The sequence below is a fragment of the Salminus brasiliensis genome, chromosome 9 (assembly GCF_030463535.1).
Source record: "Salminus brasiliensis chromosome 9, fSalBra1.hap2, whole genome shotgun sequence".
Taxonomy (NCBI): domain Eukaryota; kingdom Metazoa; phylum Chordata; class Actinopteri; order Characiformes; family Bryconidae; genus Salminus; species Salminus brasiliensis.
Genome location: NC_132886.1, coordinates 39387890 through 39401426, shown reverse-complemented (window position 1 = coordinate 39401426; position 13537 = coordinate 39387890). Strand labels below are relative to the sequence as shown.

General features: G+C 47.1%; 1 protein-coding gene across 1 annotated transcript in view; it reads left to right on the top strand.

Annotated features, from left to right (window-relative positions):
• st6galnac5a (ST6 (alpha-N-acetyl-neuraminyl-2,3-beta-galactosyl-1,3)-N-acetylgalactosaminide alpha-2,6-sialyltransferase 5a) overlaps window positions 1–13129 on the top strand; it is a 37110-nt gene extending 23981 nt beyond the window's left edge. The window contains exons 3-5 of the mRNA XM_072687000.1: window positions 2704–3116; window positions 11376–11483; window positions 11891–13129. Coding sequence (XP_072543101.1) covers window positions 2704–3116; window positions 11376–11483; window positions 11891–12131 — 762 coding nt within the window. The 3' untranslated portion in view covers window positions 12132–13129. The remainder of the gene's footprint in view (window positions 1–2703; window positions 3117–11375; window positions 11484–11890) is intronic.
• The last annotated feature ends 408 nt before the right edge of the window (window positions 13130–13537 follow it).

The window sequence follows — 13537 nt, the reverse complement described above, 5'->3', positions numbered from 1 at the left end:
GCCCTGTCTGACTGCAAAGTTAAAAGGAGTGTTCGAAGAGACGTGGGGAGCCCACGTGGGGCCACCAGGACCTCATTAACTCCTGGCTTCATTAAACATTGTCAGTGGAGCAGCATCCGGGCCTCCAGTGACCCGGGGAAGGGGGGCAACGGATTCCATTAACAAGAGAAACAGAGGCGCGGATGCCAGGACGGGCAAACGCATGCAAATGTCGCGATGGCGCCCGCGGGCCACTGAGTGCACCGGCGCCATTTGTTATTATTATTTCTCTCGGAGCAGATGCCACCATCCAGGACAAATTACACAGCTTTGTATGGGCTCTTTGCATATCATTGATTTAAGCAGCGGAACAGGAGGGGGAGGGGTGGGGGGCGATTGGGAAGAGAAAATTTTGCAATAAACGAGACACTTCCTTGAGCGCCGGATACAGGCTTTTATCCCCGAAAACTCCCTCCTCCCCTCTTTATCTGTATTACTAGGCAGGGTGAAAGGGAAGTGCCCTTATCACCACCTGAATACCAATTGTGCGTTTACGTCGGCTCGGAATAATTCATGGGGAGCCGTAAAGAATGAGGGGCTTACGGTGAAATAGTGCTTGGTATGAAGGTGAAGGTGTGAAGAAAAGGGCAGTGTCTCTTGTTAAATCCCGTCGGTGTCAGGGATTTGCGAAACTGGGTCTCGGGAGGACGCCTCAGGACCGTGTCTGAGTTTACAAACAGACAGCGTGACAAGTTGAAAGCTATTGTCTGGAAGTAGTGTTATATGGTGCGGAGAGGCAGTGCTACACCGCGGAAATGGTGAGGACTGACGTATGCCTACACCAACACCTCAACAACCAGCCACCGCCTCTTTACGAGCTGCCACCGAGGCAACCAACAACACATTGGGAGGAAAGCGTCACACTGAAGTAATGTAGGGAGTGGGAAAGAGGCTAATTGTGCTCTCTCAGGCTCCGGCAGCTGATGTCCAGCAGAATGACCCATGATTCGAACCAGTTCGAACCTGCCTTTGAAACTACCTCTTCCGCTGGTCAGCATTTTAACAGGAAAGGAACCTTGGTAGGCCTCAAGTTTGGGACCCACTTCAGAGCCATACTACATCCTAACACCCAGTGCCCCCCTACGATGAGAACCTTTAGGCCTTTACAAAGTGAATCCATGGATCTCTTGGATGTTGAACAGATTGGGATTGCCTTCGTTGGGACATGTCTTCAAATGTGGTCAGTTTAAGATACCTTAGAATACAGGTGACAGACGCTGCCCCCAGCTTTGGTCTTTTTGCGAATCGACCACACAAACGCTGCATCACTGGCTGGTTGCTCTAGTTGGCTTTCACTGCAGGTTTTAAATCGGTACTACCAGCAATTCAGGTACAGAAGGTAATAACAGGTCAGTGAAGTTCTTGAATTGTTGTCTGCTATTTGGGTACATTTATATTCCTCCCTCACAAGACGAGGTGAGCCTGAGATGTTTGCTGCCATGCTGTTGTTAGACAATTTGGAAAAGCTATAGTTTCTTCACTCGATGCTCTCATTCTAATAATGGCAGCAGTCTCAGAGGCTGCAGGTCCCCTGTTGTGTGAAATAAGGTTACCTCGGGTGCTTCCCGCTCTGCAAATGAAAAGATGGCAGACAGACAAACCTTTTGACTGTTTGTTCTGTAGGTAAATAAATGTCTCTGTGCTGCTGGGGGTCTTCTGCATGCAGTAATGCAGGAACCATATCACGTGGATCAGTGAGACTCAGGGGTTGGTATTGTACGAGTTGGTGGTCGCAATAAAACACGGCCTGTGGGAGGTCTCGGAACAAACAAGGTGGTGATTAGGACCAATCACAGTCAAGGGGAGGTCTCAGAACCAACAGGGTGGTGATTAGGACCAGTCACAGTCAGGGGGAAGTCTCGGAACAAACAAGGTGGTGATTACAACCAATCACAGTCAAGGGGGAGGTCTCAGAACAAACAAGGTGGTGATTACAACCAATCACAGTCAGGGGGAGGTCTCAGAACCAATAGGGTGGTGATTAGGACCAGTCACAGGGAGGAGTCTGAAAACAAATGAGGTGATTACAACCAATCACAGTCAGGGGGAGGAGTCCGAGAACCAATGAGGTGGTGATCTAGACCAATCACTGTCAGAGGGAAGAGTCAGAGAACCAATGAGGTGGTGATCTAGGCCAATCACAGTTAGAGGGAGGAGTCCGAGAACCAATGAGTTTGTGATGTAGACCAATCACAGTCAGAAGGAGGGCTCGGTATAAATGCTTGTTCTCCACCCTCTTATGTGCACTTTTCAAGCATGCTGAGAGGGCGGAGACTTTATCTACTCTATTTAAACATCTGGTGTTTATGTTGTGTTCTTATGAAAAAACAAACCTGTTGGGAGGAGGAACATGTCTGAAGCCCCTCCTCCCAATCTAACATCTTATAAATGCCATCCCTTTCACTGGTTCCACCTACTAGAGTGGGAGGGGCTGGCTTCCTACCACAAGCAGCAAGTTGGGGAGTTGGAATACAATCAAATTTTCACCGCAATGTTTTTTCAGAATCTAGTTGAAAGCCTTCCTCCCTGGACAGTAGAGACAGTTACAAATTTGAATACCCCTGATTTCAGAAGAAACACTGAATGAGCAGGTGTCCCAATACTTTTGTCCATACAGCCTTTAAAACCATCTTTAACACCGTCTTTCCTCTCTGTGCCCCACAGCCGCTGAAGATGCACTGTGGAAGTTGTGCGCTGGTCACCAGCTCTGGTCACCTGACGAGTGGAGGGCGGGGTAAGGAAATTGACCAGGCCGAGTGCGTCATCCGCATGAACGACGCGCCCACTGGCCGAGGCTTTGGGCTGGATGTGGGCCGCCGCACCAGCCTGAGGGTCATCGCCCACTCCAGCATGCAGCGGGTCCTGCGCAGCCGGCACGAGCTTTTAAACTCTAGCCAGGACACCGTCTTCATTTTCTGGGGTCCCAGCAACTACATGCGGCGTGACGGCAAAGGACTGGTCTACAACAACCTGCGCCTGATGAACCAGGTGCTGCCCAAGCTCAAGGTCTACATCATCTCCTGGCAGAAGATGCTGCAGTTCGACGAGCTCTTCAAGAGAGAGACGGGCAAGGACAGGTAGGGTGGTTCAGATCTTCTGAGGAGCTGAGATGGTGGTTGGGCTGTTGTAGGGCTGCAGGCCATCTACATTACCTCTACATCTCCCAGTTCCTACTCACTAGCTAGGTCTCACCCCCATCATTTGATGCCACCAGCGCTTGGAGTGTGCAGGTTAGCACATGCTTCCTACATGTCAGAAGAGAATGCTAACGGCTAACTGCTATGTATTGGCTAGCATCCCTGGTTCCAGTGGCTTCTGTCAAAGGGGTGGGAGCTACGCATTAGCCAGCGAGTGAACAGCCAGTTCAGCCAGAAGGTGATGAAGGTGTTGGAAACAGGAAAATGTCCAAACTGGGATGTGATGTTCTAGACAACTGGAAGGTCAGAACATCTCCAAAACATCAGGCAGGTCTTGTGGGGTGTTCACGGTATGCAAGGGTCAGTACCTACCAAAGGACCTCCAAGGAAGGACAACCAGTGAATCGGTGACCGGGTCAAGGCTGCCCAAGGTTAACTGATGGCCTTGGGAAAATGCCAACGTTCCTGTGTCCCGGCCGCTAAGGCAGGCGGTGTTGAGGGTCGTTTTTTTGTAGTGTTTTCGTTTCCTGAATCTTGCAGTGATTCATGGTGTCTCGAGCCTGGGTTCGTGCATTTCACCAGCTCGCTCAAACTGTAGCTCCGATGTTCACTGACCCGTTTTATTTGACGAGTAAACTGGGGGAAATGTGAGGAAGAGAGTATGTAGATATGCTGAGGTCATTATCATTTCTAAGTTATGAGCTTGTGCTTATTTGAAGTGCGGCACTGGGGCTATCACAGGGGAAATCAATTTCGGAGGGATTTAAGACTTTGACATTAAGCTCAAAGTAACCAGCGCATCAAGCCGGAATAATGCTGAATTACTGCGGCTGGATTATTCATTCAGGTCCGCTCGGGATGTGAGTTCTGACTCGTTTTGATATTTAGGACTCACGAGCAGTTATACAGAGGCTGCACCGCGATGTGCAAACCACTAGTCAGGAGGGCCAGATTATACTGGGCTAATGTCAAGGCTGCGGAAAAAGGTTCTGGAAAAAGACCAAGACCAAGATTAGCTTGTTTTTAGAGGGACGGTTAGAGCTGTAAACCTGGCCAATGTGTTGATTGAGGCTAACTAGCGGTTAGCACCTTGCGGTGCAGCCTCCATATTTCAGTCCATGAGGTTTTTGGTGGACGGCAGTCATTGACAAATCTATACTCGCCTCCTGAAGAGGGTGCATGTATGGGTGCATGTAACCAAGGCTATATGGTATTGTCGGAACTGTGTGTGTGTACGTACGAGTGTGTGTGTAAATCAGTATGGCATTTGGAATTGCAATATCAACATGGGATATCAGCTAATCAGCCTAATTTAATGATGCACAGCTTTCCCTTCAACTCCATGGAGACTAATTACAAAAGCAATACAAATACTGCTGCTGATTAATTAGCCTGAGTGACGAACTGGAATCAGCCGGGTGCTTGGGAATCTCCGGCTCCGTATTCCAGTGCATGCTGGAACGTAATCAGCGGAGCCTTTTCCCGCCTTTTTATCCGTTATTTACTCGCAGCGTTTCTCCGGAGTGACGCGAGGATGAAAGAAGGAAGACGGCTACGGGGAACGCTCCGATACTGTTTTGCCGCGAAGCCGCTGTAAGATGTCAGCGCTAGATGGGCTGCGGTTGTTATCTTTGTTTTCTTGACACCGTCGGAATTTCATCAGAGCCAGCTTGGCCTGTCAGAAAGTTGCTGGGAGAATCTCTGACGAGCCCTTTTGCTAATTTAACGGGCTGTCGTAGCTGCGTCTCCTGAACGGGAACGCTCTTTAATCACGAGGAGGAAAGGAAGCTTTGGGTCATGTGACTGAGCGCGCATCCCGGATTGAGTAAGCAGGATTAGCGTTGGCGAGGTACCGACCATACAGAACTCATACGGTCACTGATGTACACTGAAGAGCTGAAGGGACTGATTTCTTCTACAGTCAGGACTTGACCTTGGTTTAGATGAAACACTCACTCTCGCTCCGCAGTGAGAACAGAAACATGCAAGCACTGTCCGTTTATTTTTGACCAGTGTGAGACTGGGTGCAGATGTTCCGTGTTTTCAGAACTGGTTCGTTCGTTTAATCAGTTTCATCATCGACTGATAGTTCTGTATCTTTCTGCTCTGCTGATGGTGACCACTACTCTACTCTAGCTGACGTTTGGTAGATGTTTACTACTCTGATGTTAAGAACTCTACTCTAGCAGACGTTTGGTAGACGCTAACTACTCTGATGTTAGGTAGATGTTAAGAACTCTACTCTAGCAGACGTTTGGTAGACGCTAACTACTCTGATGTTGGGTAGATGTTAAGAACTCTACTCTAGCAGACGTTTGGTAGATGCTAACTACTCTGATGTTAGGTAGATGTTAAAAACTCTACTCTAGCAGACGTTTGGTAGACGCTAACTACTCTGATGTTAGGTAGATGTTAAGAACTCTACTCTAGCAGACGTTTGGTAGACGCTAACTACTCTGATGTTAGGTAGATGTTAAGAACTCTACTCTAGCAGACGTTTGGTAGACACTAACTACTCTGATGTTAGGTAGATGTTAAGAACTCTACTCTAGCAGACGTTTGGTAGACGCTAACTACTCTGATGTTAGGTAGATGTTAAGAACTCTACTCTAGCAGACGTTTGGTAGACGCTAACTACTCTGATGTTGAGTAGATGTTAAGAACTCTACTCTAACAGGGGTTTGGTAGATGCTAACTACTCTGATGTTGGGTAGATGTTAAGAACTCTACTCTAGCTGACGTTTGGTAGATGTGAACTACTCTGATGTTAAGTAGATATAAAGAACTCTATTCTAGCTGACATTTGGTAGATGTTAAGTACTCTGATGTTAGGTAGATGTTAAGAACTCTATTCCAGCTGATGTTTGGTAGATGTTAAGTACTCTGATGTTAGGTAGATGTTAAGAACTACTCTAGCCGAGGATTGGTAGATGTGAACTACTTTGATGTTAAGAACTCTATTCCAGCTGATGTTTGGTAGATGTTAAGTACTCTGATGTTAGGTAGATGTTAAGAACTACTCTAGCCGAGGATTGGTAGATGTGAACTACTTTGATGTTAAGAACTCTACTCTAGCTGACGTTTGGTAGATGCTAACTACTCTGATGTTGGGTAGATGTTAAGAACTCTACTCTAGCTGACGTTTGGTAGATGTGAACTACTCTGATGTTAGGTAGATGTAAAGTACTCTACTCTAGCTGACGTTTGGTAGATGCTAACTACTCTGATGTTAGGTAGATGTAAAGTACTCTACTCTAGCTGACGTTTGGTAAATGCTAACTACTATGATGTTAGGTAGATGTTAAGAACTCTACTGTAGCTGATGTTTGGTAGATGTGAACTACTATGATGTTAGCTATACATTAACTACTCTAATGGAGGTTGGTTAGATTTGGTTGGTTAGAGTTAACTATGCTAACTGATGTTAGCTAGAGGTTATTAGCAAAATGTTGACTACTGTAATGCTAACTAGATATTCACTTCTAGCTGACCTTAGCTAGATGTTTGTGGAAAGCATGGATAATGACCACACACCGTTCGGTCTGTCTCCCTTCTTCTTCGCCTGATCCGCAAAATTGATCCGATCCGATACTTGGCTCAGTTTGCTCAGAGCTATTTGTCGAAGTATAAAACCAAGGGAGTCAAACATGTCTCGGCTGGCTGATGTGATTAGACCTTCCTTTGTCAAACTATCACTATAACCAAACAAATTGGAGATCAGACACTCCAGCCGCTGTCTCTAGCGCTAGCACGAGCAGATCAGAGCGTGACATGACGGAAAATGCGCTCGGAATCCTGCAGGATTAGTGCTTTTTGTTTTCAGCGTGTATCACGCTTGTCGAGCTGAATTGGCAGCGCTCGCGTAAACGCTCCGCAGTTCTGAGGCCGCGAACAGCAGATTGGCTCGTTGCATATCAGGGGGCCTTCATTTGACTCGGCGTCGGCAAACAGGCGCACAACAATCCAGGCTTGACTGAAAGCGCTTGTGACGATTGAGACTGCAGCGCTGAACCGAAGCGAAGCACTGGAAGGAAGAAAGCCCTTGACGATTGCATAGCAATGCCTTTGGGTTCGGCTGTGGCAGCGGGAGCAAGAGAATGAGCCCAGCACGACAGACACCAAGCAGACACTTCATGGAACTTAGCTCTGCTTGTGTGTGTGTGTGTTCCCCTCTTCTCCATGCCCCCAGACTGATTCACTGCTTCATGAGCGCGCTGGTGAGGAATACAAACAGCGTTCGCTCTGGAGGATCTGCCGTGTGTTCTGCTTAACCAGAAAGAGAAAGCGGCGAGCGAGGAGAGCTGCTTGAGACTATGGGACTATGGGACTAATGGGAGTCTGGGTTGGTTGCTTCTTCTGAGCAGCTAAGTAGGGTTTCCTCGGGAGTGCCGATACCCATTCTGTACACCGGTCATCCTCAGCAGTCGCTGGCAAAAACAAAACAAATGCATGTTGTGATTTTGGATTTCTCAGACGTAGGTATACGAAAGGAGGTTGTCGGGTGGTGCAACTGTCTAACTGTTGCTCGGTGGGAGATGGGGCAGATGAAGTAACCGTTGCATGGTGTGGTGAATGTGCCATCGTTCGGGTCTCCGTAACATGTCCGTGTGAGAACACTATGCTAACAGATGAATTATTGCTTCAGTAAGTTAGCAAGCTAGCATTAGCCTTGCAGTTGTAGTGCAAGACTAGACAAGTACGAAACTGTCGCATAACTGGTCTAGATTTAGCAACGCTGCAAAAGAAGGACCCGTGGTGCGTGGTGCTCTCGCTGGGGAAACTGCAGTGGTTTCTGCAGTGGTTTACTCTCCAAGCAGGCAGCAGAGAGGGTATAGGGCCTTGCTCAACGGCCCAGAAGTCGCAGCTTGCCAAGCCGGGGTATCGAACCCAGCACCCTGTCATCGATAGCCTGGCGCTCTAACTGCATGGCCTGGCTACTGGGCTCATCCAACGTTGCTATCGTTGTATTAGCACAGCCCACCTACCGGGCTCGTCCTACGTCGTCCAACGCTATGCTGTTGGCATGGCTCGGTTAGCTTAGTGGTAACTAGCATTACCTTTACGAGGTAGCTGAAGTGAGCTGAAGGGTTTCTAGATCAGAAGCTGATGTGGAACAGCTGTACTGGACTATCACCATAGCTATCTGTTAGCATAGTGCTAACTGCATGCTAAAGTCAAACCTCACTGAGTTTCATACAGACTCGTTTAAGTGGATTCCAGCATCATTTGAGACGAGTGTGATTTCTGCATGCAGATTACATCTACATGCTAACAGATGAATTACAGATTACAGAGTAAGTTAGCTAGCGTTAGCGTTCGGGGGTGGGGGATGGTCTGCAGTAGTTGTCTGACATTTGGTACAGACGTATTTGGTCCGTATTGTGTTCACGCTTTCAGTGGCTGGCTTGGAAGCTGACCAAGACTGACCTCCATGAAGTCTCTGTCCACTTATTTTGTGCTCCAGGGTTTGAACAGCTGCGTTGTTGCTTGTTCTAACACGAAGAAGAAGAAGGTGCCTTTATTGTAATTATACCCTCATACATATACAGCACACCCAAATCCCAGCACAGCACCACCCCTGGAGCAGAGAGTGTTAAGGCCTTGCTCAAGGCCCCAAGAGTGGAAGCTTAGCAGATCTGGGTATTGAACCTACAACCCTGTGATCAGTAACCCAGCACTCTTACCACTCTCTCAGAGCAGAAGGTGATTCATTGCAAGTCGTTATAATTAATTATGTAAATATTATTGTAATGTGATTCTAATATGCGTAAAAAGCAACAGTGTAACCTGACTTCTAAGGATTTAAGTAATGGCTTAAACATTAGCCCACACTTCTCTGGATTGCTTCTCTGGAACTTGATCAGCGGTAATCATCATCTATGATGACAACGAGAGCCATTACTATCCCCACAGAGTACACTGTGTGTGTGTACACACACACACACACATCACAAGAGCAAATGAAGGCGCACGCCTAGACACAAGTACACACCCCATTTTCCAAAGTGCTGTAGTCTCGCTAAACTCTGTCAAGCACGATTATCCTCAAATAAAAGGCTTACAGGCTTAGCCTCTCTGATGCGCGCTGGTCGTGTGTTCCACTGAGCTTTCCCATCCCTTCCAAAGACACCCTGAGAACAGCTGTAGCATCAGTGTCAAACCCAGACCCCGCTCGTTTCCCCAAACACAGCAAGCCATTTGTCGTTGACTACCCTACACTACCCTACAATCTCCCACAATGCACTGGTAATGTCTAGTGAACATTGTGGTTCACTACTTCTCTACAGGGACTAGACAAGCTGTGTGTGTGTGTGTGTGTGTGTGAGTGCATTTGCACATCTATATATTGGTTTCTTTAGTAGGGGTGTCCACAAACATTTGGACGTACAGTGTTTGTATGTAAGGGTGAATTCAAAGCCATATGCCTTCCGCTTTCTGTAGATTTATGGACCCCCTATGGCCCTTTCTAGCTGCCTGCTTAGAGGCTCCCAATCTACTGGGCGAGCTCAGCAGGGTTGATATATTATAGGTCAGCCTCAACACCGCCAACGGCAACACCTTCTCATCCTCTCGCGTGAACCGGCCAGCATATCCCTATCTAATGATCTGCCCTTACAAAGCAGGCAGAGTAACCTTTATTAAGCCTCCCTGAGGCCAAACCACAGGCTAATCACCAGAGTCCGGAATCCAAACCCCTGCGAAAGGGGAGCCGGGAGAAGGTGGTAGCGGCGAGTGAGCGCACGCCACCCTGGCACATACGTCCAGGACATTATTGATGTGACAGCCGCCAGATGGGCAGCTCTCTGTTGGCGGAGGTAATTTAGCAGCAGTCGCACCTCCTAATCAATCACGCTCGGAGCTGTTCTTCCCTAATGGTGTTTGTTTCTCCTCTGTTATTATGTTATTTGTCAGGAAATCATTAGGGCTTCCGTATCAGACGGCAGGACAGCGGAGTTGATGAGCAGTTGATGATAACGCTCTGTTATAGAAATGATCATGTCAGGTGGGCACTGCTCCTAAATGGCACTGGGAGTTGGGCTCCTGTGCTTCCGAGTTGCTGGCATTAGCGCACCCCTAGAGTTATTGTATTACTCTCTTCTATTGCATACATGGCATATTAGCATATCGTCACGCTCATGCAAGACCTATCAGAACTAGGATAGCGGTTCTGTTGTCACAGATTCAGATCTTTTTCTTTAAAACTTTAAAACTGGAACAAAAGAAAGAAAAAAAGACAAGCTTAGCTTTGCTGGGCCGCTATTGGCTGCATGGAGTCGTCAGTAGCTTTTTTTAGCAATGAGTTTGGGGCCTCAATATCAATATCAAAATGACCTCTATTCTGTTTGCCTGTATCATTTCCTGTGACCCTGCCTGGTCAAGGACTCAAGGCTTGCCCTCAGTGCCTTAAATTTAGACTCCATATTTCATCATAGATGTGAAGGGCCCAGGACCCCAGCACGGTAGCTGCCTAGTGCAATTGCGGAGCTAATGCTGAGGTTGCGACCCTGGAAGAGGCTGGTATACACTTCAGAATTCGCCCTGCTGCTTCTATCAGCATATAGCTGATACACCTTAACACTACCGCCATCATGTTTGACAGATGAGCATGAGCCTGTTCATTCTGGTACATTAGTTCATCTCTGTTCAGTCTTGGGAGCATAAAACTAGCAGCTTCATGGGGCGGAAGCATGTGGTAGCCTTCACACTCGCACTTCACACTGGGATGGGAAAGTCCTAACTAGGGTATGGGAACTGGGATTGGCTAAACTGGGAGGAAAATAGGATGAGTTTTCAAATCTGTATAAATTGGTGTAATGCTCATGTGCGGCTCACATGGGTGGAACGTGGGCTAGATGGGATCCAGGTGGGCATGGGCTCCGAGTGGGTTTGTACATGTCTTGTCCAATCATTACAGCCCACCCTAATCTCACATGGGTGCCATCTAGGCCCCATGTGCAGTGTACAACTCAGATCAGGCCCACGTTGAACCCCTCCTGGTCCCATCTCTGACTCTGGTGGGCATCCAAATGTGGTGCCAACATGGAACCTGTGAACAAAACCTTCTAGTTCTCAGTTGGGCACCCCATACAGACCCCACATGAGCATGTTATCTGGGATAATGCAATTTACCGATAGCATATTGATCAATCATCAAACAGCAGATCCTCATTCTCTTTTTTTTCCTCCTCCTTCTCGCAGGAAGATCTCCAACTCCTGGTTGAGTACGGGGTGGTTCACTATGACCATAGCTCTTGAGCTGTGTGACCGAATCAATGTTTACGGCATGGTGCCTCCAGATTTCTGCAAGTAAGTCCAACAAATGTAATCATCTCTGCATAATGAATACTTTATGGGAGTAAAATCAATTTTGTTTGCTTGAAGCATTTAACTTAACCACCCACCCCATGTTACCGCTGCGCTGCTGCGCGCCAGCTCCGCTCGAACAATAACCAGGAGCGGAAAATGAGATGATTTATTACGCTTTCCCCGCTGAGGCATGACCTCTCTCTCCCAGGCCATTGCGAAGCCTTATTGTGTTACACAGAATCAATTTATTCCACTTATTGCTACTTATTCTCCGGACCACTTCGGGTTAATTGCCTCGGACGTGGATATTCAGCTCAAGATTCATTTGGGAATCTGGGAATCTGGCTGGCATTGCCAGGACATCTTCTCTTCTTGTCCTTAACATTCTGTGTTCTGCTTCTCTGCAGGGAAGCCCAACACCCCTCCGTCCCTTATCACTACTACGAGCCTCTGGGACCAGACGAATGTGCCATGTACATCTCCCACGAGCGCGGGCGCCGAGGCAGCCATCACCGCTTCATCACAGAGAAGCGCGTCTTTGCTAACTGGGCAAGGACGTTCAACATCCATTTCTACCAGCCCGACTGGAGCCCGCCACCGCTGCCCAAAAACGCCACGGGGACCACGCCTCAATCGCGGAGAACGTGACTCCAAAAAGAAAAGGACGTCTCCAGAAGAGCACGGAGCGCTCTGGTGAAAGTGGCTGACATATCTTGACATTGCCCTGTGCTCAGAGCCGCTCTCCGGACTAGGAAAGGGGTAGGTAGGCTCTGGGAAGACACCGAAGCACAGCACGGAGCAGGACGCTTTTCCTTTTCGCGCATTCTTCGTATTGGAATAAATGGAATGATCAGGGAATCACATGCTCACAAAAACAAAAAGCATGTGATTGTCCGGTCTGAGCTATGGAAGCATGGACATTTTACTTATCCATGACAGTGAAGCAATTACTGACACCTGCAGTTATGGTCAGCTCTTCTTTACATGCCTATATATACACACAGAACTGATGGAGTTCCACAGGGCTCTGTCTTAGGACCACTGTAATTTGGCCAGCATGTGTAGAAGAGTTAGCAAAGCCCAGGAGAGAGTATGTCAGCAGGTTGGCCTTGACGTTTGTGTGGAGACGAGCTAAATAAACCACCACTGCCTGGATATCTGCAAAAGTGCACTATGGCATGAATGTCATTTGAACACAAACATGATGGACATTTAGTTCAGTTCTGAGACGTTTACCCCTGGTGAAGAACCAGGAAGATGCTAAGATGCTAGGAGTAGAAACCAATACATTGTCATAGACATTCAATGTTATTTATTGCAGTTTATTCATTTATTACTATTTATTATGTCTCATTATGCTTTATTTACTGAGCAGAGATTGTCCCGTCTCCTTGTTACTTATCCTAATTCTCAGGATCTGTTGTCTTTTGTAAAAAAAAACCCAAACAAACGTGAATTGTATGTAGTAGACAATAATTCAGCAAGGAAGTATAGAGTAAGTTATTAAATTGTATTTACAGTTTTACTGAAACGGTGCAATCAGTATGTTTTTAGCGCCATATTTGTGTTGGCATCAGAACGTCATGGTTCAAACTGTTATTGTTTTGAGTTTGAATGCCCAAATTAAAGACTGCAGCTGGATTTCATTTTCTAATGAGAGCAGATTCATTTATCCATCCATACATATCACCAATCTCCATTTTTGCCCGTTTTTAGTTTTCTCAGGTGTACACCTACTAATAGAACTGGACCAATAGAAATGCTCTGGGTTTGCACTGACCTCCATTCAAAGTTAAGATGTTTTTGCCTACTCACCACTTTGGAGATGCATGTTTTCCATTGGAAAGTGACAACATCTTCCTGTCTGCTTCGTCCTGGTTAAGGTTGCGGTGGTTCCGGAGCCTAAATAGAATCAATGGGCACAAGACTAGACCAGACAAGACAGGAATTTTCCCTGGACAGGGTGCCAGTCCAGCGCAAGATACCACACACACTACTTATTATTATTATTAATTCACACACTTAAAAACAAAGCACTACAAATGGTTCTTTGA